This window comes from Podarcis vaucheri (genome assembly GCF_965113315.1).
Source record: "Podarcis vaucheri genome assembly, chromosome: 6".
NCBI lineage: Eukaryota > Metazoa > Chordata > Lepidosauria > Squamata > Lacertidae > Podarcis > Podarcis vaucheri.
The window spans coordinates 52,073,769-52,100,279 of record NC_138764.1 but is presented as its reverse complement, the minus strand read 5'-3'; the positions used below and the strand labels follow the sequence as shown (position 1 = coordinate 52,100,279).

The 26,511-nt window shown below is 42.9% G+C and overlaps 1 protein-coding gene across 1 annotated transcript in view; it reads right to left on the bottom strand.

Moving 5' to 3' along the window:
- The window catches only part of LOC309534535 (BEN domain-containing protein 5-like), a 730,363-nt gene that overhangs the window by 50,148 nt on the left and 653,704 nt on the right, over positions 1–26,511 (bottom strand). Inside the window, exons 10-11 of the mRNA XM_082226761.1 lie at positions 20,022–20,174; positions 7,238–7,400 (exon numbers count right to left, since the gene is read on the bottom strand). Coding sequence (XP_082082887.1) covers positions 7,238–7,400; positions 20,022–20,174 — 316 coding nt within the window. The remainder of the gene's footprint in view (positions 1–7,237; positions 7,401–20,021; positions 20,175–26,511) is intronic.

Genomic DNA, 26,511 nt, shown 5'->3' with positions numbered 1-26,511 from the left:
AACATATTTGGCAGCAGCACTACCACCACACGGAGAACTCTTGAGAAAGGCTGGTACTGTTCTCCTAATTATGCCTGAGGATGGTGCCACAACAATGTCCCAGATACAAGGACCAGGGAATTGTAAACAATGGGCATTCATTTCCATACACACACCCAAATCCAAGATCTGTCACTGCCAGGGCTTTTTTTTAAGCCAGAACTCACTGGAACTCAGTTTCAGCACCTCTCAGGTGGGTGCCATTGCCATTGTAAGAGAACAAGGGAGGTGTTCGTGGTGAGTTCTGGCACCTCTTTTTCTAGAAAAAATAGCTTTTGAGTAGTAGTGGTGGTGGTGGTGGTGACCTGTGCTATCTTAGAAACTGCTTAAATAAGATTTGAAGAGTGGGTGTTCATTGTTTATGAGGAGGGCTAGATTTTACTCCTTAGGACAAATCATGCCATTTTGTACATGGCAGCCAAAGTAAAAAAACAAACTACATTTAACACAGAAACAAAGATGCCTGTAATAAAGGTCCTGCTCTTAGGGCTGTTCAGCAACAGGAAAGTATGCCAGGTTTGCTGAATTCACTGGAACTTTGTTTGCTATACTAAAGGTGGATTCAATTTGTTTCTTAGCTTCTCCAGACACTTTTTTAAAAATGTAGGGCAGGGAGAAAAAAATCCGTACCTAGCAGGATGCTGTGCATTGTCGTTAATTAAAGTCTCTAGAGAGTACAAAGGCAAAAGCAAAAAATGAGAGTATTATTGCTAAATTAAATCAATATTGCCAGCATTCTCTTGTGACATAAATACAAAATAGGCATGCAGGCTTCCCATGGTCTCTGGAATTTGAATGGCATAAATAATATGCTGCCTTCCTAGAGCAGATTACCAAGCATTCAAAATGGTGAGATGTAGTAGTCTATGAGAGATTTTATTTCTGTAGGGGATGCCATAGGGGATACTACCATTCCAGTAGTTTTGACCAATCAGTGGTCACTTCGACAGCTGCTGGTTGTCCTTATTATTATTACTACTACAGGGAATCAGACAGGGGGCCTTCTTGGTAGTGACACCCACCCTGTGGAATGCCCTCTCATCCAATATTAAGGAGATGAGTAATTATGTAACATTTAGGAAACATCTGAAGGCAATCCTGTATAGGGAAGTGTTTAAGGTATAAGGATTTATTATGTTTTTATATATGCTGGAAGCTGGGTCAACCCAGTCAGCTGGGCAAGGTGAAAATTCTTATAATTAATAATTATTAATTATTATATTCCACTCAGCTTTGCGCCAATATGGTGGCATCTAATGTTGCTCTTGTTTTGTTCATGCTCCAAGCTGCCAGGTCCCAGAATTTATCTTCCCTTTTTTTTCCTCAGACACCGCCAGCCCTAGTTCTTGCCACTGTCATTTCACAACATTCGCTATTTTATTCTTAAGGATTTTCTTATATGTTACTCTAATCCTACTTATATCCCCCTTATTAATTACAGAGGGTCCCCCCCCCTCAAAAAAAAAAAATCCTAATAACTCTTAGAAGATCTTTCTTTGCCTCCTTGCATTGCCCATCAAAACAATTTCTCTGGCTTCCCTGTATACCGTTTGTGGCATTGGGATATATGAGATAGGGTCTGATGACTGTATTACACACACACACACACACACACACACACACACACACACACACACAAATATTGTGCCTTGGTCAGACCACACCAGGAGTACTGTGTGGACTCTCCTTTCTTGGAAGTTTTTAAGTAGAGGTTGGATGGTAATCTATCATGTATGATTTAGTTGCAATTCCTATATTGCCAGGGGTTGGACCAGCTGATCCTCAGGGTCCCTTCCAACTCTTCAATTCTATGAAACGTAGAAGCTCCACTGCTATTGTAAAGAGCCCCATTGAATCTCTGGCTAGAAAAGGAATTTCCCAGAGACATTCCTGCAAGAAGTCTAGAAGCACAATACAGCACAGTGAACTTGTAAGCTTATTGCAGGCAAACAGGAACTTATATGGAGTGAGGAAGTATGTGTGCAATAATTGAAAATAGCTTTTGTTTTAGTGTGGCGATAAAGCAGCATTTCTCAGATGGTACCGAGGACCAGGATCTTACTAATGGCTTGCTAGGCTGATACTATTATAAACTTGGCAAATGGTGCATGTGGAAGCTAGTAGTGTACTGTAGCATTTGCTTTGGCTGCAATTAATTGATAACTAGATTCCTGCTGACACTTACTTTTTTCCAGAAGAGAACTGGCAGAAGATATGCAACTAGCATTTTCATTTTCTCATTATAAAGGAGCATACTTTTTTAAAAAAAATCTACCTCTTGATACCAAGCACATTGGAATGTGAAGAAAAAGAACTTGGGAGGAGGCAGGGGCCAGGGAGCTGAGTTCTGAGTTAAAACAAATGTCACTAATGGAGAAGGCAAGGGAAAAGGGTATGGCAGTGCATGGTGGAACAGCAGAAACCTGTCTTCACATATTGCTGAAAAGGAGGATGTGCATCACCACATCCAATGCTAGTCTAACTCAGAGTAGACTCACTGAAGGGAACAGGCTTGACTAACTTAGGCTCATTAATTTCAGTGAGTCATCTCTGAGTGGTCTTAGTTGAATACTACTCTTAGACTGGACACATCTTCAAACAGAGGGCTGTCTTCCGATAGCCTTTCAAACAGAAGACTGTAAAATCAGGAACATGGTCAGCTTCTGCCTTGCTCTGCATAATCTGTAAGTGGTACATGTGTGTATACAGGGCTGTACCCAGCAGTGTTAGAATAGAACCACTAAAATCACTGAAATGAACTTAAACTAGTTACAGGTAGGTAGGCGTGTTGGTCTGCTGTAGTCGAAACAAACTAAAAAAATTCCTTCCAATAGCACCTTAGAGACCAACTAAGTTAGTTATTGGTATGAGCTTTCGTGTGCATACACACTTCTTCAGATACCTATGCATGCACAACAAAGCTCATACCAATAACTAACTTAGTTGGTCTCTAAGGTGCTACTGGAAGGAATTTAAACTACTTGCTTTCATTTATTTCAGTGGGTTTGCTCTGAGCCTGACTTAGTTGGATTCAACCCATAAAGTCCAGCCCAATAATATGCAATAATTATCCCACACAATTGGGTAGGAAAGATCAGGGATGTGTGGATGTTAGGTCAGTTTTGTGGAGGCAAGGCCAACCAAGGAGGAAGCAAATGTATGAGGTCCAACATGTTTAGCGCATTCATTGTGCCATACGCACATATAAGATTCGACATCAAGGTGGGATGTGAAGTTAAAAATGCATTCAGTTTGAAGACCAGCAACATGGCAGCTCTAGAGAAGACATTCTCAGAACTTCTATTCAGGTAATAGAAAGAAATCTTATTTTAAATTAAGCAATATGCACCATACATGCATTTGTTTGTACCTATATTATCCTTTAATCTGAGCAGTCCATACACACACACACACACACACACACACACACCTACACCTGGTGTATTAATACTTTCTGTTTAGAAGCCACACTCACAAACATGAAACATGGCAGAACATCTCAAAAAAACCCAGTGATACACAGATTTTTGTAATTAATCTATGCCCCAGGGGCCATTCAAAGTGTTCATTGCCCCGTCTTATTTGTACTTCAGACAGATACAAACACACAGGTACCAAGTCAGTTGCCAAGCTAAATCTCCAATCTGACATGGTTGCTATCAACTTTACTCTCTTCAGGTAATTTTTGTAGACTGTTCATAGTTTTTAAGCCCTTCATTGCCTCCACTGCCTTTCAGCTTAGTATTGCCCTTTCTGTTGCACCTAAGTTTTGCAAGTATAACTAATAGGAATTTAACATTTACCAAAGAATTATTTCAACTATAGGTTTAATAGCATTTTTATGGTTCTCTGAACAGCCAAGAGTTTAGCTATCAGTTCCATCTGCTTCGCTTCCTTCCAATTTGCTTATATGTAAGAGAAAGGAATAAGGACAAGCTTAAAGAAGGGGGAAAAATTGTGGTGCTCCCATTTAAATATGTTTCCCATTTAAACACTTTTCTCCTTGTAATTTTTTTGTTTCTCTGAACAAACACCATAAATCATAACCATTTTCCATTTCTGTTAAAATAACCAAACTAAGAAGTTGAAAGCAGTGAACGGGGGGGGGGGGCACAGAGTTGATTTATTCTGTGCTCTTATTGAAATGTAAAGCATAGGAGACATTTTCAGCTCCTGTTTTGCATGCGGATTCCTCTCCTCCTCCTCCCCCCCCCAAAACCCCCCAACCTGGGCTGAACTTCCACCCTGACACTAGTGAAACCCCATTGAAATTTATGAGCACATCACATGGGTGGCACAAGGGTTATACATGCATCAGAGGTGAGGCATTTTTGCAACGTTTCCAGCAGCACCAAAAGTTACCCTTTTAGCACTTTGAGAGGACAACATAAAAGGGAGTGTAAAAATGCTTGCCCATACAGAGCGAGGGCAATGAATGATATAACTGGTTGGAATTCTTCACGTGCCTAATGCAGCAAGCTCTGTTAGTTGGCTTTGTTTCCTTTAAGTGATGTCATCACACAGTCAAATCTGATTGGCTACATTGCACCTGGATGTCATCACACTTACTACATGACTTTTGACTGATAGATCTCTCTTAAGAAAGTGAAGAAAACCCTAAACAGGAAAAAAATACGCTGAAATAGTATCAGACAGAGGAAAGCTATTTTCAGCCTCAGTGGTGAAATGCAGAAATGTACACCACAGCCTTAATAAATATTGTGGTCCTGTTTTGTAGCCCATAGTCAGTACATGTGTAGTCACTGTGGTACTTTCCAGATGTCGCTGGACTACAACTCCCATCATTCCTAATAATTGGAGATGCTGGGGCTGATGGGAATTCTAGTCCAACAACACATGGAGGGTATCACATTGGCTATCCCTGTTCACTGCAACCAGAAATGGTTACTGCTTCCTCTTCCAGCATCTTCAGGAGAATACATGCTATTGGGTTGGATCCAGCCCAGCTTAGGTCCTATTGAAATTAATTGGACATCCATTAGTCGTAACTAATATTTCATATTACTTTCAATCGAACCTAAGTGCTACCAACTTGTTCTGGATCCAATCCACAGATTTCACTGTGGGCCATATAAATAAAATTAACATATTGTTTGAATTAACATAATCAAATTACACTTTTAAATTCTCCTCTTAAAAAGTACAATTAGCTACAGAAGGGTTCATCTCAACACAGTTCAGTAGAAAAAAATGTTTTCCCTGCAGTCATTAATGAACTCCAAGGTCATTAAAAAAACCCTCAACCATGTTATTTAATTACCAATTTGCAAACATGCCCATAAAGAGCTGCTGCAACCTAACTAGCATGGTTTCATTTTAGCTGCAAATACGTCGGTTACCAGGACACATCTTGACATTAAAGAGGGTGATTTTCAATGCTGACGTGTTGTCTTCTTAAGCTTGATCATTTATAAATTAGAAAAACAGTGCTCCACACAATACATTAAAGAACTCTGCTTTGTCTTCTACTTAAGAAATGGAGCTAACTAGAAATCACAATCACCGAGTCTCTCTGGTAAATTAGGATGATTTGACAAGAGTGATTTCTTAGATAAAAAGCTGGTGTTTTGAGTACAATCCCTGGCAGAGACAGGAACTCTTATCCCCATTCCCATGATAAGGCTGTCTTTTTATGCTTTCCTAACATGCCTCAATAGCTCCACAACATAATCTTCAACAAATTTCTTTATATCCAAGCTTGGGCACTCTAAAGGATCGTGGAATTTATAATGAAACAGTATTTCAATTATAATGAAATAGTATTCAATTAATCATTCTTGTGCCAATTAATTTAGCTTCTGCAGTGACGATTTTCAAGAAGCTTGCTAGCCCTGCTTCTAACTTCCCAACCACAATCATTCTTGGCCAGGGTCACAGAAAGTGAAATGTAACATCAGAAGGTGGCAGGGAATGAGTGCAATGGAATTCAGGGAAAGGTAGGGCTTCTCCTCTTTGAGAGATCTAACATCCGCAAAGGAGGAAGGAGAGGAAGTTACATCCAAGCAGGGTAAGATTTTCCACATTAATACACAGGTTATGCTAACATTTTCCATGTTTGCCTGTTCAAACCAGCTTGTGCTACTTTTAGCACAGCAGGGTCAGCCATGCTTATGGAAATCAAACTGCAGTCTCAGCTTTTCTGTACCTCATCACCAAAGATAATCACTGCTATCTACAACTTATTTTCTGCTCTGGCTGGCTGATGGCAATGATGTATGAAGCAAGAGTGATATAGCTCCATCTGCATAAGACAAGTTGATCCTGCAGAGATATAAAGAGCCCCAACCCCCCCCCCCATTCCCCAAAAAGGGAAATAAAAAGGAAGGATGACTTTTAGCAGGGAGCTGAGGAAGTGGGAGATGTAAATCACGGAGGGAATGCATAATCAAGGACAGCACAGTCTTTTTTGAATAGTGACTGGCATTTTCTCACAGGGGCTAAAATTGCTTTTGACAGCTTAGACCAGGATTCAGAAGAGGTTGACGACAGAACAAATTTAACACTTGCCACTAGATATAGAAGCTAATAGAAACTTCTGGCAAACCTTTGGAATATTATAGAATAGTATGAATAAACAGAAAAGGTGCACATTAATGAGGTTATACAATATACAGCCCTAAAAGAGGGGGGAGAAGACAGGTATATAGACATAGTCTTTGATTCTACGGTTATTTTACTTGAAGAAGTTCTTGGAAGGAAATCTTGCTATTGCCTCCTCCATCCTGCAGCCACCTGCACCCCTCATAAAACCTCAAGAGTATAGAAGGGCCCCCAGAACAACATGTGATGGGGAACAAAAGACTGATGGCGAAATGGGGGGTTCAACCCCAGATTAGGCAGAAAGCTACCCAATTTAGCCTGGTTCTCTTCTCACCCAACAGCTCTCTCATGTCCCATCCCACATTCCCAGATACTCTGGCAAATGTGACACAAATGCTGCAGGGAGAATGAGGGGATGAGAAACATTCCGCCCATGAATTTTCTGATACTAAATTACTTCAGGATCCAAGCCATATCCTAACAGAAACTTCTGAGAAACCTTGAAAAGATGATATAACGGTGTGGTTGAGCAAAGAAGGTATTTTTTTTGAGCTGCTGTTATTCCAAGTCTTTGCTTACCTTAGATTCCCAGGTCGTGGTAGAGCGAAAACAAAAACTAAAGCATCACAAAGGATACACGCTTCTTCTGTGTACGGGACTGTAGAAGTAGTCCCTCCAACTATGTAACTGTAGAAGGAGACTTCCAGGGTGTAGCAGTAAGAGGTGTCATCAAGTAGCCCGCCAAGGAACCGACGGCCTGTCCCTGCCTTAACAGCATCTCGGTTGAAGGAGGTGCTTGACTGTAAGAAAGAGAAGGTGAGAAATCAACTGGAGCAGGGCTGAGGCCATACTACTGAAACACAACTGGAAAGGTATTTCCCAGAAAAAGTCCATGCACATGCAAACCACATATTTGAGTCCAAACTCCTGCATCTAAAGAGAACACCAGGGCCAGTTGTTCTCGTGTATATGCACGCTACCTCAGTAGAATGAAGAAGCTGCTGTTTGTAAGTTTCCCATAATATGGCAGCTATCAACTAGAGGGCGGAAGCTTTGCCTTGAGAATTCAGCACTTGAGGAAAGGGTTAAGTTCCTCTACCCCAGCACTTCCGTCTCAATCCAAACCGAATGATGCAGTCTGCCTCTGGATACCAGTTGCTGGGGAGAAAATTACTGTGGGCTCCTGCCTTGCTTGTTGGCTACTGTGAAAACAGGATACAGATCTAAATGGGCCTTTGGTTTGATCCAGAAGGGCTCTACTTACATCTAAATCTCTCCCCTGCCCCAAACATCTGCTCTTCCCTAAATTTTAAAGAAACAGGAGATGTAATCAGAGATCTCTGTCATCTTATCTAGTTAGGTCTGGTTCTAAAGAGAGAATTCACTAAAACACAGTCTATTCAAAACACAATTTTATTTACACGTTCACATATATAGGCGTTCCCATAGTTCTTGGAATGTTCAGATCCCCTCACCCCAATGTACGTATATGTAGACAGGAAGTTCAAGCACACCACACTGGTCAAAAGGTTGAATTGTATCCTGGGATACTGCAAGTTCACATCTCACTTCTGCTTTAATGCTCAGCATCACCATATAAATTTTAAATAAATTTTATTTTCTCTAGGCAGAAAAGAACTCTGGGGGGCTGTTTCTGTAGATGTTCCTACGCATCTGACTCTCTGGATGGGCTTCACTACCCTGAGAGATTGCAAAGATAATTTCTTTATCCCTGTCCCAGTGCTGCCAGAATCTTCTTTCCCACCCCACTCCTCTCTTATTTTCATGCAGTGCTCTGTGTTCTGCAGGGTGGGACAACATCTTATTTTACAGCTAGAACTATTTCCACTGAGTAGCCATTTTAATTTACTGCAGCAGCAAAGTCTCTTTGTTGGTCAACAAATGTGTGCAACATCTAACCCTTCTTTTCTGCGCTCAACCTTGGGCAATTCCGTGTTCTGTCACAAAATCCAGAATGAATTTGTATCCAACCGTGAAAGTGTAACAGCCACTAGGTGGAGCAAACTCTTTGCCTAGACTGCAGGTGAGCTACTGTCAAAGCAATAAAAGACCCCATGCCCACCACAAGCCCCTGAAACCAGCTGTCTTGTCAGCCTAGAACATATGCTCATTCACTCCATGCAATACCAGGACTGCCAGGAACCAGTACCTGAGAAAATGAGAGTATAAAAATGATTTTTTAAACACACACACACACACACACACACACCCCGCTGCTTGATTTCCTTAGCTCCTTGTAACTAGGACTTGAGAGCTAACAGATATGTAGGAATTCATGGCAACTCTTGATAAATGAGGTATACAGGGAGACTGCAGTTCAAAAAATACCTGCTGCTCTATCAGCATTTGATATGTTTTAAAGCTTCTCATGTTATAAAAAGGCAAGTCTTGCGGCTAATTAGAAGTAGATGGAACCCCGTTTCCTATTAGCATTAAATGTAGGAAGCTTTAGCTGTTCCACTAATGTTTTATGATAGTAACATTCCCACTGTTGACTGTTTTGACTGTTTTGTGCCAAGCAGTACTCCAATGCATCTTCTCTAATGAGATCCAAAGTACTGATTTTCAGTCTCTGTAGCAGCAGAGTGGACCATCTTATTATGAAAGAAGGGTTGACAAGTGGAACCTTAAAGAAGAGAAAAGTAGGGCAGGGCTGTAGAAATGGTGAAGGAGCAGAAATAGGAACTATTGGAGAAGAAGGCTTCGTTTTAGAAAGGCTTTCACTAGCAACTTATGAGGTCCACATGGCAGTCCTTCAATGCCTTAACTGTAGCAGCTAGGCATTCAGATCACATTATATTTATCTGGTGACAATCTGTTTCCAGGCCCAATTTAATGGACTGATTATTAACCTTTAAAGCAGAAAATGGTTTTGGATCAGACTCTCAGAGCAACTACCTGCACCCATATGAACCTGAAGTTGGAGGTCCTGCAGTGTCAACTGGTTAGAACTGGCAATGGGCCACATATCACATTCACTGCAGCAATGGCAACTGCAGGTTTGCTCCGCTGGCCATGTATGGCTGGAATCAGTAGAGTCGCCACATCTTCTGCCTTCTGTGGCTGCTAATGGTGAAACTCACCATTTGGAAATCCAAACCTTAGAGATTTCCAAGTCCAGAGACGATGCATCATATGCATTTATGCTCTTAAAATGTTCATAAGGAAGGAATGCAGATAGAAGAATGTCTACGTACAGATATAACTGTGAAATTATCACAAATTTGGCATGGAGTGGTGCTTCCTTAAAGTAGAGATACAAATCCATAGTCTCCTGAGAATACTTATCTATAAAAGGCAAGTTCTTAGTCCTTAAGATTGCAGATGAAATCTCAAAAATAATGTGGCAAATGCTTTCACCCTAAGCCAGGGATAGGAAAAACTGTGGTCTTCCAAAATGATGTTGGATTCCAACTCCCATTAGTTTTAGCCAGCATTGTCAATTGTCAGGGATGATGGATGTTGTAGTTCCATTGTAATCTGGATGTTCCTCACCACTGCCCTAAGTAATACTTCGGTAATGAAATGGCTGCAGTGTCATATGAGAAGCTCCACATTTTATCTTCAACAGAAAACTCTCTCCTATCATCCTAGTTTGATACGACTACCACCAGCAGCCACACACACACACACACACACACACACACACACACACAAAACCACATCCTGGTGTCAGGAGGACACAGGAGCTTCAACTGCCTCCCACAACATTCCTATCCTGGCTCACTCAAATGAAAACACAGATGAGCCAGGGGAGGGACAGCTGGAGGTCAGCAGCTGCAGAACATTAATCAGATACCCAGGGTAGCTGCATAAAAGGCAAGGTTTGGGAGTGTTTGGATAGAGGTCCCAGGAAATTTATTAATGGTGGAGAACAGACACTGGAAGAGGGAAAAGGGCAAGACCAAGGAAGATAGAAATAAATTGAAGTGGCTTCAGTTAGAGTGAGAAAGGAGGGAAATTAAGTCGGGGGTGGGGAGTAACTCCAGTACAGAACAAGTAAGTGAAAATTGCAGAATAGCAAAGGCAGGTAAAGGGAACTGCTACACTATAGACAATCAGACATGGGTATAGGAAAGAAAGTTCTACATGTTGGAAATAAAAAATAGTTCAAGCTGTAGTCAGATTGCTTGACAGAACACAGCTTAGTTTAAAACCTGATTTGCAAAACCTTGGAGAGCCCCAAGCAAGACAATTGCACACTTGCTCCAACAAGGCCTAAAAATCCAAATGAGACCTTTCTTACTTCTCAGTCCAGACTACTCCTCTCAGGCTCAGGCTCTGTCTTGGAAATGGATGAGCTGAAAGTGACCAAGACTGCAGGCTGCATGCAACCCTCCAGGTCTCTCTATTTGGCCTTCAGGACTCTCAACCAGGCCACACACCCTACTGGATCCATTCTGTGCCCTCCTTAAGTGTCTTTGCTGTGGTGGAATGTATCACTGAAGTGCTTGCCTGGATGGAGAGGTGGATGTGGAGGCTGCTGTATGGCTGGAGTGTAGCCTGCTCTTTTAAGAGCAACATATATTGCTCTGTCCAGTACTGTTACCCAGCCTGGGAAGGTTGCCCATGATGGAAAGTGGTCCTTGGGCTGAAAAGGGGTTTGACTCCTGCTTTGAGGGATTTTGCCAGTTGTATGTAACAGACACAGGCCAAACTATTCTCATGTTATGAAGGATTATGCACAAACAAAAACATCTCAAAGATATAGCAAGAAAACCTAAGGGTAGAAGCCAATATACACCATTTCTATCTATAGTTCACTACATTTTTATGTTCCCTAAGCAGAACAGAAAATAGAGGATTAGGAAAAATTAAACCTGTTATACATCCTATCAGCCTTACCAATGCAGGCAAGCAACAGTTAAACCTATGAATTTCCATTACTCCTTTCTTTTGTATTGAGTCTTTTAAGTAGATGGCTCTGAATCATATGTGCAGGAACATGTAGGAGAGCTAATTTTAAGAGAGGATTTCCATTTCAGGCTCGAGGTACAAACAAACACCAATAAAAGCCGCAGGCACACAGATCTAATTGCCCAATGGATCATAGGCAAAACTCACCACATGCAATCTCACATAATCTTCTGATGAAAGAAGAAGTCTTATTCGCATTCCATACAGTGTAACTGGAGAATGGAGACCCATATGAGATGAAAAACTCAGGTAGGTCAAGCTACTGTTTTGCCACATTTCCAACAGCCGTGATAAGTGGCAGAAGCCTTCTGAAGGAGGCACAGTAGAGCTCAGAACACCCTGAAATGGCCACACCATAAGATATCTAGTTTCCTGCATCAGATTTGATTAAGAGTAAAATCTAACAACCAGACCTACATCGATGACCTTGGACTTTGAGGCATGGAAGTAGAGACGGGTCAGGAAGGCCTCAGACCCCATTGCAATACCCTTTTCATCTCTTCCAATGCCTCCTACCCAGACATACACAAAAAGAGATTATAGGTGGGTGCTACATCACCACACGATTAATGCTGTTTTTGCACTGGGTGAAGCAAGATATTCTGCAGCAGTCATTCATCAGGAAATGGAACTGGTTTCCAGGCTGGAAGGTGATAAACTTGGTGGTCATTTCCAGTATTATTTAACCATAGTTTTCTATAGGTCCCTGTTACCTTGTGGGGTGAGAAGCAAGAAGTTGGGTATCGGGATCAATAGGATACATATATTTGCACTGAGATAACACTTTCCATGTTAGGTGCCTTTCAAGAGGTGCTTTGTTTTTGTTTACTGAGCTAGAGAAGAACTAAAATACTACTACAACAAGCCCAAACTCTTCTGTATAGTCAACCCTTGCAAGTTCTGGGGGCAAAAGTACTTTCATCATTCCTCTCATCATTCCTCTCAGTAGAACTGCCAAGTTCTCCAGAAACCTCCTCCTATATAAATATAACAAAAACTAGGCCCTTGCTGGTGGTTTTTATGAGTGTAACTTTTACTAGTATGTTTGCTTAGAAAATTGGTTTCATCCCTAAGCACATGGGATTTCTTCCCCCTGGGCCTTTAAAACAATGTATGTGGACAAGAAGTGGCAAGAAGAAAACAAGAAACAGTTGTGTGGATATTTCTTCCTTTCTGTTATTTTTGGGGGCTATAAATTAATTTGAAGATGGCCCTGTGGCTAACACGAGCAGATTGGTTTAACATCATGTGACAGATTGGTTTCATTTAGCCAGGAATATCCAGAGGGTCCTCGTTCCTGAGCAACCAGCATTTGCAGTCTTAAAACACATACAGTTCCCATCCTATTTTTTTGTTTGCCTCCAAAATGAACACCAAAATTTCTATGGCGTGTCCAATGTACAGAAATGTATTCCAAAGGAACAAAAATAAAATAATAGTTCCATTTGTCTTCTTAGAAAAAAGGGGGAATAGGAGAGCTTCTATTGGAGAGCTACTGCAATAAATTTATCTGTTATTTTACATGCAAGCAGAATCCAGTTTTGTGATGATGAGGAAAACGTAGCTGGTTTTAATCCCAGCTATCCCAATTTTAAGTGTCGCTATCAAATTTGCTATGGCAGTGTCAGGGTCAGAGCCAGTACATTGAGAGGAGCCAATGAACTCCAGGAAAACCAGTATTCAAGACTAAAGGATTATTTGGGGCCAAAGAGCAAGTCAGGATACAGGAATACAGTGCTTGGGAAGACCTTGCTGCTCAAGCAAGGCTTAACTGAAACATAAAGAATTTTATACTCCTTCTTCCACATGAAGACCCAGTGGTCAGTTTGAGAATCTAAACCTGTGAATAAGGATGAATGGATTCCAAGAGCTTAAGTCCCATTATTTCAAAGGAGGGATATTTAATTATGTACTTAACTTTCTCTCCCATTGAAATCAATTACAGAGATTGCTTTGGGCTAATTCCATGGCTAATTTGAAGACATGGCAATTCTCTGAAATTTAGGTAGGAGTATGGGAAGTTGTCATATACTGAGGCAGACTTAACTGACTTATCCATCTAACGCAGCACTGTTTATTATACAGTACTGGTGGGCAGTGGCTCTCTCAAATTTCAGATATGGACCTTTCCCAGCCCTGCTTACATATGCTAGGGATTTCTGATAAGAAATTATGTAAATACCGAGATTAGAAAGTGGTGGTATTTCAAACCGAGTGACATTTTCTCAGAAAGAATAAGTGTCCATAATTGTTAGTGATTCAGAGGATTAATGTAAGTAGCCAGAAATAGTTTCCCAACAGATCAGCTATGTCAAAGTCTTTCAAGCCTTTGCAAAGTTTTATTCTGCATGGTTTCCATGCAGAATTTCAAGGAATGCAGCACAATACGCAAAGAGAAGACATTTAGGAGAGTGACTATCCAAGATCCATGACTGGGCAGTAGCAGTTCTAGGCAGCACGATTCTGAGAAAGTACCAGTCAGCTAACCTGGACAACCAGTAGTGATGTATGGAAGTATGGAAGTGAGAGCTGGACCATAAAGAAGGCTGATCGCCGAAAAATTGATGCTTTTGAATTATGGTGCTGGAGGAGACTCTTGAGAGTCCCATGGACTGCAAGAAGATCAAACCTATCCATTCTGAAGGATATCAGCCCTGAGTGCTCACTGGAAGGACAGATCGTGAAGCTGAGGCTCCAATACTTTGGTCACCTCATGAAAAGAGAAGACTCTCTAGAAAAGACCCTGATGTTGGGAAAGATGGAGGGCACAAGGAGAAGGGGACGACAGAGGACGAGATGGTTGGACAGTGTTCTCGAAGCTACAAACATGAGTTTGACCAAGCTGTGGGAGGTAGTGGAAGACAGGAGTGCCTGGCGTGCTCTGGTCCATGGGGTCATGAAGAGTCGGATACGACTAAACGACTAAACAACAACAACCTGGACAAAAGGAAGGTGAGAAAATGCCTGTGGCACAGTTCTGCTCTACCCAACCTGTCCCTTTAAGATTGCTACCCTTGGCAGAAGGAACAATGCCCAGGAGCTGGTTGTTGACTGACTGCTTCTGTCATCTGAACTTGGTTGAAAAACTGCAGGAGTCAACACTTGGCCTACTTTGGGTGAAAAGAGTAAAAGGAAGGGGTCACCAATATGGGGCCTAATCAAGACATCTCAATGATTACAGCTAGACCTAGCATCTGCCTGAGGTGGGTGGATGGATGGGGAATGAAGCCCTCTCTGACTGACTTTGTCCATTTCCTTTTCCTGGAAAAAGAAGAGCAAATGGGCCTCTCTGATCCCATTGCAAAGAGCACAATTAGTCATCCCCAAGCTCTAATGGCTTCTTGAAATGCTCAGCTGCTTTTGATGACTAATCTGCTAAGTAAAATAAGTGATGCCTAGCAAAGCAGCACACTCCAAATCCAGCTTTAGCTTTATATTATGAATGACATCAGATGCACTGGTAATTAAATCAGCAGATACTCATAAAATCTGGTGACTCAGCCTTTGTACTAGTGACTTTTAACTTTTGTCCATGAAAATATAAATAAGTAAGGTACGATCATTTACTGAAAAATGTTTGCAGGTAAAACTTTGAGTTTCAAATTCCTCCCTCAGATAGAATGGATGAGAACCATTCTGGTTATAAAGAAAGTAAGGCTATGTCCAAATTAGCAAACACGTCATATGTCATTTGTTTTGTCCTTCATTTAATTGACTGCTACTATGGTCCCCCTCACAAAAATGCCCGGGGTGATCTTGACATAGAGAATCTAAAGGATGTAATGATGATCACTAACCTGGATGGCTTTGAAAAGGGGATTATGTGTTCTTATGTAGGATGGATCCTGAATTCATCAGACTTAGTTTGTGGTAGAAAAAAATAGCAGATGAAATTAGCAAAAGAACAGTTCAGGGATTTACAAAGTTGTTCTAAAACTTCCCTGGAGACCCGGCTGTTTGGAGGGAGCAGCTTCTGACCAAGCACATCCCTAGACAGAACAGCCATTTTCCCACTGATAGAAGAATGCCCCATTTTATTTATAAGAATCACCCAAGGCAGCAATAGAGGTATCTGGGGACTCACCATATCAAACATGTAGATGGAGCATTTGCTCAACCAGATATTTAGAGTATCACTCACCAATGGGAATAAGCTCCTTATGCATGAAATACACTCCACAATATAGTAATGCTAATTTTTCCCAGCCTAATTAAAGTAAACCATTCAAGTGACCATCTTCAGGATGTTGTTTTTGAAGCGGAAGACCAGGATTTGCCTGAGCTTCAGTCATGCAGAGTGCTGAAAGAAATCCCTTTGAGTGTAGACTCACAGATAGCATGTAAAATCCAGACAAATGATTGCTTTGCCAGTGATTCCCATTTTGCAGCAAACAGGTTATTAGTGTGGGACTCTGTACAAGGAGCCTGCATTCAAAAAGCCTGTTCATTATTAATGGAATATGAGCTTTTGACATCAAAGGGGATCCATTATGTATGCTAAACGGTGGTGTGAGAGAAAAGAAGGACCTGCATTTCAAGTCCTCTCGGTGCTTTTGTCCCTTGTAAATCAATCAAGCTTGACAGATACTTTAAGGAGAGTAATCTTTTCAATGATACTGTCAATGGATAACATAATGGAACATTGTCTTGATGCTGTGTGAAGACATGAAGCTAGTCAATTACAGACAACACTTCATGCAGCCAACAGCCGCCAGCTTTCACTTGAAGCAATTCTAGGGAAGTATTCTAATCCTTACAAATGTCTGCTGTAGCATACAATGTAAATGAGACCTCCTGAAGCTTCAGAAAAATAATTAGCTACAACAGTGGCCCATTCCCACACTTCTCAAACATGGGCATGATAATGTTTACCGTGCAGTTTTCCGTCCTTCTGGAGCGTTCGGTGCCTGCTGTGTATTTATATACACAGCTTTCTAATTGTCACCGCTTTGTTCCTCACACCCACAAAGGCTTATACCGAGAGTGTCATATCTGCACATATCTCTTAACAAAGAAATCCTGGTAGCCTGGCCAACTGTATTCCCTGCTGTTCTTACTACTATAGCTCAAGACACTACTAGGGCTTGTTTATTTAGAAAGAGTCGAGAGTTTTGCAACCATGTGGGACGGTCACAGGATTGTACAGACCTCAACATGACAAGGGTTTCTGACACTAAGGCAGAGATATGCAACAGGAGCATCCCTGTTACATGTTGGGAAGTGACCAAAGATTTGCTCATGTCATCCAAATTATAGTAGCCTGTCAAGCAATAGAGAACAGTAACAGCCACCAGTAGTACCTGGTGGAGAAGGGGTATCCATAATAAAGCATGTCACGGATCTTACATCCCCCTGGTTAAACATTTGCAGATCTTTATTTTTAAACGAGATTTCTTTTTTAAAAAAAACACATCCAAGTACAACAGAAGGAATGTGAGCTGCCAGTTTAAACATGTGGATCAACAAGACAATGAGGCTATTAGTTTGGGGCCTGCTATTTTGTCCAGCGATAACTGGCATTTGAGTCTTGTTCCAAGTGAATTCCTCCCTGTACAAGGTCACACACCAAAACTGCTGAGTCAGTGTGAGAAGCTGTGAGCCAGCAGCTCCCAGAATAATCTCAAATACGCTGGCTGCCAGCATTTGCTGAAGCCTGCCAGTTGCCTCTGGAAGTGACCTGGAGCAGGAGGCAAACAATGTTTATTTGGTTGTTGGCACCTACTTTCTCTCTTCCTAAAAGGCTTCTCTTCCTCTAAAAACAACAACAACCACCATCACTACCAAATGACAAGGATATGCACCCTTCCTTCCAAAACAGAATTAATTTAGTTGTATTTTATCCAATATGAGAAGATACATAGTAGCAGCAGTTTAACAATTCAAGCCTGGCATATAATAACAGTCTTAAAGGGTCAAGTAAGTTGTCCCAGCTAGTTCTGAACCAAATGGTGATCTAGGCAAGGAAAATGTCTGGCTCCTACTCCATTTGTTCAAGTTTTTAAAAACTTGCATTTTTTCCCCATTTTTTACATTTGTAGCCTAGTTCATTATTTCAATGCACAATCTGCAAGCCTGTTTTATCTTTGTCATATAAGACAATATGTTTGCCTGCACTGCTTTGATCACAATCAGTCATATGCACATAATTTGGCAAATTTCCACAGGGATATAATATAGCAATCTTGTTAATGCAATATTGGCCACACAGACTGGCAGCTTTACAAGTAAATATGAAAGCACAGGATTAGAACGGCAGAACATGGGTAGCCTTTTTGTAAAACCCAGCATCTCCCTTGGGCTAAGTTCATGATGAAAACCTCCCTCTCTAGAGCTGCTATTTGCCCCACGATGCATCCTTATTTAAGTGTCCATTGTTCAAACTCCCACCCTCAATGGCACCATCTTGCTTTTACCCCCAAAGGCACCGTAGGTGCTATTTAAAAGTTTAAAACCAGACACACTAATTGCAATCACTCTACCGACTTCACATCTATTTGGACCCCTAAAAAGACCAAGATGCTTTTTTCTGTTTGGGACTGGGCACACTGTTTCCCAATCAAAACTATACCAGAATCCTGGATTCCTCCATCATTTTCTAAGATTCTGATTCAGGGTAGGCCATCAAAAGAATCAAAGAGGTTTGATCCCTGGACTTTACGGCTTTAATGTGCACACATCCCTACCCACCCAAAAGACTCCAGTTTTGATACTAACTGAGAAGAAAAATGACCTAGCTGCATCTTAAGCCAGTAATGTCAATCACAGACACAACTTCCTGCATTGAATAAAAGGTGGGAGCACTACATGGCAGGGCATAACGCTGGCTGCATCTTTTGCCTCATATTTCCTAGAGACTTAGAAAAATGGAATTGGAATTTGGGCCGGGTAATGATCCAGAATTCATAGAAAATCCATCCCAGTGGGCCTTATGGCAACCTTACCACTGTAGTGAAAGCATTTCTCAGCAGCAGGACCTTAAGCTATTAGTAACATACTGAAGATCTTGACCTCAAAAGTGGCTTTGACACTTTTGACCCTTGGCCTACACTTTCTGCAGATAGATACCCAAGCACTGTCACCAAATCCAAGTGCATGTCTTACCTTAGTTTGTTTATCAGCTCTGCATTGCAAAGTTTTTTCTTTTTTTATGTGAAACCATGAGATGCAAACAATTTCTATACAGTACTGTGAGGTGGGGAAAACCCTTCAGGCTAGCATTATTGCTAGTAGACAAATGGGACTCTCTGTTGATTGCTTTGTTTCCAATATGCAGACTCAGCTGCTTTACGTTGTTTCTGTGCAGGAAAAGCCAGGGAGGCCCTTTATAGCACGTTCCCTATTCCTGCACCTTCAAAATATGGGTTATTAGGATGATATTGGCTGTGACTGGAATAATGCAAGATTAAACACAACTCAGCAGCTGGAACATCCATTGATGGCATATTCTGGCTGGCTGGCTGGCCTCAGAAAAAAATTAAGCACTGAGGAGAAAGGAAAAGGAAAAAAAAATAAAGGCCAGGTCAGGTTGCGAGGGGGGGGGAGGGGAGAGAAATATCTGTCCAATATAGCATTTAAGGGATACAACATAACATCCCATTTTGACAAACAAACAAAAGTTTTTGTATCAAGTACATTTTTTCAGTTAACCACCTTGCTGGATCAGACCACTGTTCCATCTAGTTCAGCACAATATTTCCAAAAGTGACTTGCCATATGTCTCTGGCAGCTCACAGCCTACCCCTGAAGTCTGACTCCTGGTAGTCAAGGATAAGCTATATTGCCTCTGAACATGGCACTTCCATTGAGGGCAAAAATCTATTCTAACTCTGTCCTTTGCCATCAGCCCCAGCCAGCATGACCCAAGGGTCAGCAATGATGGCAGTTCCAGTCTAGCAACATCTGAAGGCAGTGCTGGATTTACGTATAAGCTAAACAAGCTATAGCTTAGGGTCCCACCTTCTTGGGGGCCCCAAAAAAGTTTAAAGAAAAAAACTGGATGTACATTTCCAAAATATAAGATAAAAAACAAATTACTTTGATAAAATACATATTTTGTTATGTGCAAATGGCTTTAGATACCTATGTTGACAAAGGACAGCTGGACATATAAAGGGCCCCATTACCTTCAGTAGCTTAGGGCCTCATCAAATCTAAATCTGGCCCTGTCTGAAGGCGCATGTTCCTCGCCCATCTCATAAACCCAGTATGCAGTCAGTTGCAAATGTGACCAGGCTCTACTGATTGTGACAATGCTGCCACAACAAAAGTGAATCCACCAAGCAGCAGCAACACACACATATCTCAGCCATCATGGCTTGTATGGAGCACGGGCTGCCTGAAGACTCTGGTACTGCCAAAGGCTGAATGAGTTGTATGAATTTGTATTTAATAATACCAAAAAAAAAAAAAGAAAGAAAGAAGAAGGGAAGGGAAGGGAAGGGGGAGGAAATACAGTAGAAAAAAAGAGAGAGAGAGTTGCTTACAAAGGAGAAGTCTTCAGCATTCTGGCAGAGTAGCTTGGGGAAAATAGCCTGTCTCTGAAATCTTTCCTCGTCTTCAAAAATGTTCCCATACATAAAGCCATTCATCATCGTGGAGTGAGCATGGATGTCGATATAGAATTCCAGGGTAACTTTCTGTATAGAAAATATATACATGCACACAAAAGATAAATTGAAAACATATTTCAAAAGGGAACTCATCTATAAAAGCAACAATGTCATCCCTGAAAATCAAAACATATAGCAGTGGGAAGTGTTGTGCCAGAATGAAGACAGTGTACCAATTAGGGCTGCTTCAGGTCTTTTCCAAAGTGGCACACACAGCCCTAAAGCTGACATTCCTGTGCAGATGTTTCTCTTTGAGATGCTCACACATCTCAGCCCACTCTTGAATGGAAATTTTCCACTCATCCATATGGAAATTGCTGGTTTTACCCAGACCTAAAGATCTGAACTGAAGAGAAAAAGAAGTTTTCAGTTTACATCTCTGTAAGAAAAAGAGAATGGTGGAGTTCATTGATTATCCATGCCAAACAATTACAAACAGTCTACAAGTTATTTCATACAATCATTTTTTCAGGAAGAAGTCACTATGGATGATAAATCATTATAAAGCTTCTGTACATTTGTACCTAAAACTGTTTCCTTGTGTAGTGAATGCTTGTAGGAATTTTTCACCTCATGGTGACATTTCCTTATACAAAAGACATTCTGAGCACTTGAAAAGGTGAAATCTGGTAGATGGACATGTAAAGAGAGTGAGAAAAATATTTTAGGCTGTAATCCTATACCTGCTCAACTGGGAGTAAGCCTCATTAAACTCAATGGGACTTATTTCTGAATAGACATGTATAGGGTTGTACTGTCAATTTTATAAAGCATGTTCTCCTTCATGGAGAGCACGTGTTGTGGTGGGGGCTAGCAAGACACCCCGCTGTTGCTGGGCGGGAAAGAGTTTGGCCACCATTAGCAGAGGGCTGACTGTTGCTGGGGAGAATTATATGTTGCCATTTTTTGATTGACAGCCCTAGTCTTTAAATGCCCTGCAAGCAGCGTTGAGCTTCCTCTTTTCGCTGTGTGCATCGGATCACCCGCCCTCCCTCCCTATTTTAGGCTTTTTGCTTGACCTTGCTATGCCTGTCATGGGGTTGTCTGCTGTTGGGGCAGGGGCCCAGTAGGAATTTTGTCCATTTGGCTGATTGGCTGGTGCCATTTGGTTTTTGCCAACTGCGTAGCAAATCGTCACAACTTGTAAGGTTGCGATTAGGCATTGGTTTGGGAATTGGTTGGTGGAGAGGTATGGATTCGGCTGTGCCTGCCCCTCCAATAGTGCTGCTGCTGCAAGGGTTTTCCATTAGAGGAACCCAAGGGCTTGCCATGCTTTTGTCCGAACCATGTCAAGGGGCTAGGGCCATGCAAGAGCCCCTGGGAGCATTTGGGGAGAAGTGAGGTCTCTCTCTCCCTGGGTGTCTTACCCTTTTCTTACTTCGCAGGCATGCAAATGTCAGACTGTCTCCATGCGGGGTCAGATAGTCGCAACCAATGCCTAAGCAATCACTCACATTGCTTGTAATTTAATAAAGTTGTGGCCAAAATTATGCCAAAAACCTCAAACAAAAATAATGTGTCACTTGTGTTTTATTGGGGGGGGGGGAGGTGTCTTGGGGACCTTGACACACAAGCTACAGTGAAGATTCTGAAAGCCTTGGAAATCCTTGTGATTAAGAAGCAGGGTATGTACCATATAAATAAATGAATAAAACACATTAAGAGTATAAAACCAAAACATGGGAAAGAAGAATAAAACTGATGGTTAAAACCAATTCAGTATTAAAAGGGTGAGCCTTCCATCTTGATTCAAAATGGCATCTAATTGTATCCAAACACAGGTGAAAACCAGCCCCTTGATCCCTGGAACCATCATTAAATATTTGGTTAAAATCAATGCAGTTTTGAAGGCTTCACTCCACTACCTTGAATCCAAATGGTGTTGTTGTTTCCAACCTTAGATGAATCTTGGGAACCATCGTGCAAAATTTGCTCACAGTATCTCAAGAGGTGTCCAAATGCATACTGAACAAAAACATTCCAAAATATATACCTATAGGTGTTTTGAATTACAACCCCCATCACCCTTGACAATAGGCCATGTTGACCAATGGGAACTGTAGTCCAAGAACATCTGTATGGTAACAGGTTGGGGAAGGCTGTCTTAGAGTATACCGTATTTTTCGCACTATTGGACGCACCGGTCCATAAGACGCACCTAGATTTGGGGGGGGGGAATAAAGGCAAAAAAAATTTATTCCCCCCCCCCCCGCCAGGCGCGGGGCTGGGGCGGGGGAAGCCCGAGCTTCCCCCTCCCCCAGAACGGGACCCAGAGCCATGCCGAAGCTGCGCGCAGCTTTGGCATCGCTCTGGGAGCTTGCGGGGCTGGGGGAGGAGGAAGCCCTCCGCCAGCCTCCAAACCATGTTGGGAGACAGCGGGATGGCGCGCTGCGCCCCTGCCGCTGTCTCCCGAGTTTGCGGGGCTGGCAACGGGGAGGAGCAGGCTTCTCCCCCCGCCAGCCTTCTAAACAAGTCGGGGGATAGCGGGAAGGGCGCGCTGTGCCCCTGCCGCTGTCTCCCGAGTTTGCGGCGCTGGCGACAGGGAGGAGCAGGCTTCTCCCCCCGCCAGCCTTCTAGCCAAGTTGGGGGACAGCGGGAAGGGCGCGCTGCGCCCCTGCCGCTGTCTCCCCAGTTTGCGGGGCTGGCGACAGGGAGGAGCAGGCTTCTCCCCCCGCCAGCCTTCTAAACAAGTCGGGGGATAGCGGGAAGGGCGCGCTGTGCCCCTGCCGCTGTCTCCCGAGTTTGCGGGGCTGGCGACAGGGAGGAGCAGGCTTCTCCCCCCGCCAGCCTTCTAGCCAAGTCGGGGGACAGCGGGAAGGGCGCGCTGCGCCCCTGCCGCTGTCTCCCGAGTTTGCGGGGCTGGCGACAGGGAGGAGCAGGCTTCTCCCCCCGCCAGCCTTCTAGCCAAGTCGGGGGATAGCGGGAAGGGCGCGCTGTGCCCCTGCCGCTGTCTCCCGAGTTTGCGGGGCTGGCGACGGGGAGGAGCAGGCTTCTCCCCCCGCCAGCCTTCTAGCCAAGTTGGGGGACAGCGGGAAGGGCGCGCTGTGCCCCTGCCGCTGTCTCCCGAGTTTGCGGGGCTGGCGACAGGGAGGAGCAGGCTCCCCCCCCGCCAGCCTTCTAACCAAGTCGGGGGACAGCGGGAATGGCGCGCTGCGCCTCTCCCGCTGTCTCCCGAGTTTGCGGGGCTGGCGACGGGGAGGAGCAGGCTCCCCCCCGCCAGCCTTCTAACCAAGTCGGGGGACAGCGGGAATGGCGCGCTGCGCCTCTCCCGCTGTCTCCCGAGTTTGCGGGGCTGGCGACGGGGAGGAGCAGGCTTCTCCCCCCGCCAGCCTTCTAGCCAAGTCGGGGGACAGCGGGAATGGTGCGCTGCGCCTCTCCCGCTGTCTCCCGAGTTTGCGGGGCTGGCGACGGGGAGGAGCAGGCTCCCCCCCCCCGCCAGCCTTCTAACCAAGTCGGGGGACAGCGGGAATGGCGCGCTGCGCCTCTCCCGCTGTCTCCCGAGTTTGCGGGGCTGGCGACGGGGAGGAGCAGGCTTCTCCCCCCGCCAGCCTTCTAGCCAAGTCGGGGGACAGCGGGAAGGGCGCGCTGCGCCTCTCCCACTGTCCCCCGAGCTTGTGGGGCTGGCGGTGGGGCTCTCCTGAAACCTGGAGAGCGAGAGGGGTCGGTGCGCACCAACCCCTCTCGCTCTCCAGGCTTCAGTGAAAGCCTGCATTCGCACCATAGGACGCACACACATTTCCCCTTCATTTTTGGAGGGGAAAAAGTGCGTCCTATAGTGCGAAAAATACGGTATTTTCAATGCTTTGTAAGCTGTAGCCAGAACTCAATAAGAAGAGTGAAAATCAACCAACAATCAAATAACCCTTCACTATTCTTCTCATTGCACAGTAGCCCAACCCCTCTCAGTAACATGGCCAACTTTGCACTCGTAATTACCTCTCAGAGGTCCAGTTGCCGGGCAGCTCTACCAGTTAGGAGAATGGCATTTTAGTATTATACATGTTCTTTTTTTATGAGTCACATTTGATGATGATAAAAAAATGAAACATCCTTCCCATTCATTGCCCAGCAATGGATTCATTGTTAATGTAACACAAATATTCGTAGCAGAAAGATTCTCTTTGTTTGGAACTACAAAGAAGGCTTCCTGGCCTTATAATGGCCAGCACTCACAGAGTTATTCTACTGCTACACTTCAGGTTTCCACTTCATTTTGCTGGTATTCATTGTGTTACGGAATATGACTATGGAGAGCTGTTTTGGAGCATGGAACCACAGTTGAATTAAGGTACGTACTCTATTTTTTCAAAGAAAACAACAATCTCACTTCATAATGCAATTGTTTCTTGTATAATTTTTTCTGGAATAGAAGGCATCTATGATACAAAAGGAAATAAAGGCTACAGCAATGTTACTCAAAATGGAGGGCGCAAGATCCAATGGCATGTCAGCTACATTTGTCTCCTGCCAAAGTTAATCACAGGAATTGCTCTCTGGTTTATAGACTTTCATGAGTGGGGAAGAACCCAAAAAGCTCAAAACCTGGCAATTGCCATATTCAATCATGCCACAGTAATGAAGAATTAAGTCTTTATGGCAAAGGATGAAGATAGCAGAGAAGAAAATATGGCAGTGATTTATAGAAAGCATGGTGATTTGCTAGGTCTAAGTATCACAAAGGATTGGTAACCCTGTTCCAAGGTCCACGAATGCCCTTCCGTTCATGGAAATGTCTCTGATCGGGTGACAGCTTCCATAAATGGAAAGGTGCTTTTCCCTCTGCAGTACAGTGGTACCTCAGGTTACATACGCTTCAGGTTACAGACTCAGCTAACTCAGAAATATTACCTCAGATTAAGAACTTTGCTTCAGGATGAGAACATAAATTGTGCTCTGGCGGCGCGGCAGCAGCAGGAGGCCCCATTAGCTAAAGTGGTCTTCAGGTTAAGAACAGTTTCAGGTTAAGAACGGACCTCCAGAATGAATTAAGTACTTAACCCGAGGTACCACTGTACTCTGTGTACCCCAATCTGACCCAGTTGTTTGGAGGACTCTGCAGAATTGAGAAGGATATGTGTGGGGATGACAGAGGAAGTTTCATGGAAAAGGGAAATTTGTTAGTATCCCCTCCCTTCACCTTTCATTCACTGATCCCTCCACTGGATCAGACAGCAGAAATGAAGGACACCTCTGGATACAACACAGTGCTTTGACATTGGGCTGTTGATATATATGGAATATAATGCCAATCTCCAACCAAATGAAACTGAGTACCTGGCCAAAAGTCAAGGGTATGTTGGCTCAAAGGGGCTTCCAGGCAGAGCTTAATATCCCAAAAGGCTGATTCAGATATTGTAAACAGGTTATCAGCAAAGGTTTCTTAAGGTCTTTTTTACTCTTTAGATTTTGCTCAGAAAGGATAGATCTGGATTAAATGCAGAGGGGAATGTGACTAGCATTTTGGTGCTGATGGCATTGTGTGGATGCTGTGAAAGATTTGCATGCATAAGCAGCAGCGATCCTGTAATAAAAAACCCTCCTCAAAGCACCCTAAATCAAAATACCATGTCTTAATTGGCTGATGAAATGTAACCTCAATTGCCAAGTTGCAAATTGTCCCTTTAACCCAATCTAAGAAACAGGAAATGAAACCACCATGGTGTGTCCTGCACATTCCCCTTCAGCCATTTGACACCCCGCCCCTTCCTGCCTCTTGCACTGAGTGGCAGTTATGTACTCTCACAGCTTAAAGATTGCTAGACCACATTTCACTGACAGACACAATTTTGCTGATAATTATGCTAAAAAAAAGAAAAAAAGTTTTAGAGTTCTCCAGCACTTGAAAAAACATTAGTTGCCAAAATCACACTGCCTGGAGCTTTCTGTAACTAAAAGCCAAAAATATGTGGAAGCAAATCAAACTGTGAAGCTTTGAATTTAAAATCAACCAACAAATGATAATAGAAAAGACTATGCAATGTTTAGCGATAATAACAATACCTTACAGGTATTATCAAGATGAAGTAAACATTGGTTGCATAGATGTTCCAAATTTCCTAGATAATTAAAGGTATATTTCATTTCATTATTATAAGCCAGTATTTTCCAAGCCAAAGTCTCTTCGAGCATGTCTGTTCTTATAACTATCCTCAACCAAAGGAGGATGGGGATCAAGAATTAATTATCGAAGGCAGCAATCTAGAAACAACAACAAAAATGTTGAATTTTGAGGTGTTACAAAACCCAATAATCATCCTTCATACTTTCCCAACCTTTCCTTGTGCATTCCATGAAGTATTGGAGGAAAGTGTGTTCATTCTGCATTTTCATTTCATAATCTTGATGACTTTGGAAGACCATTAAT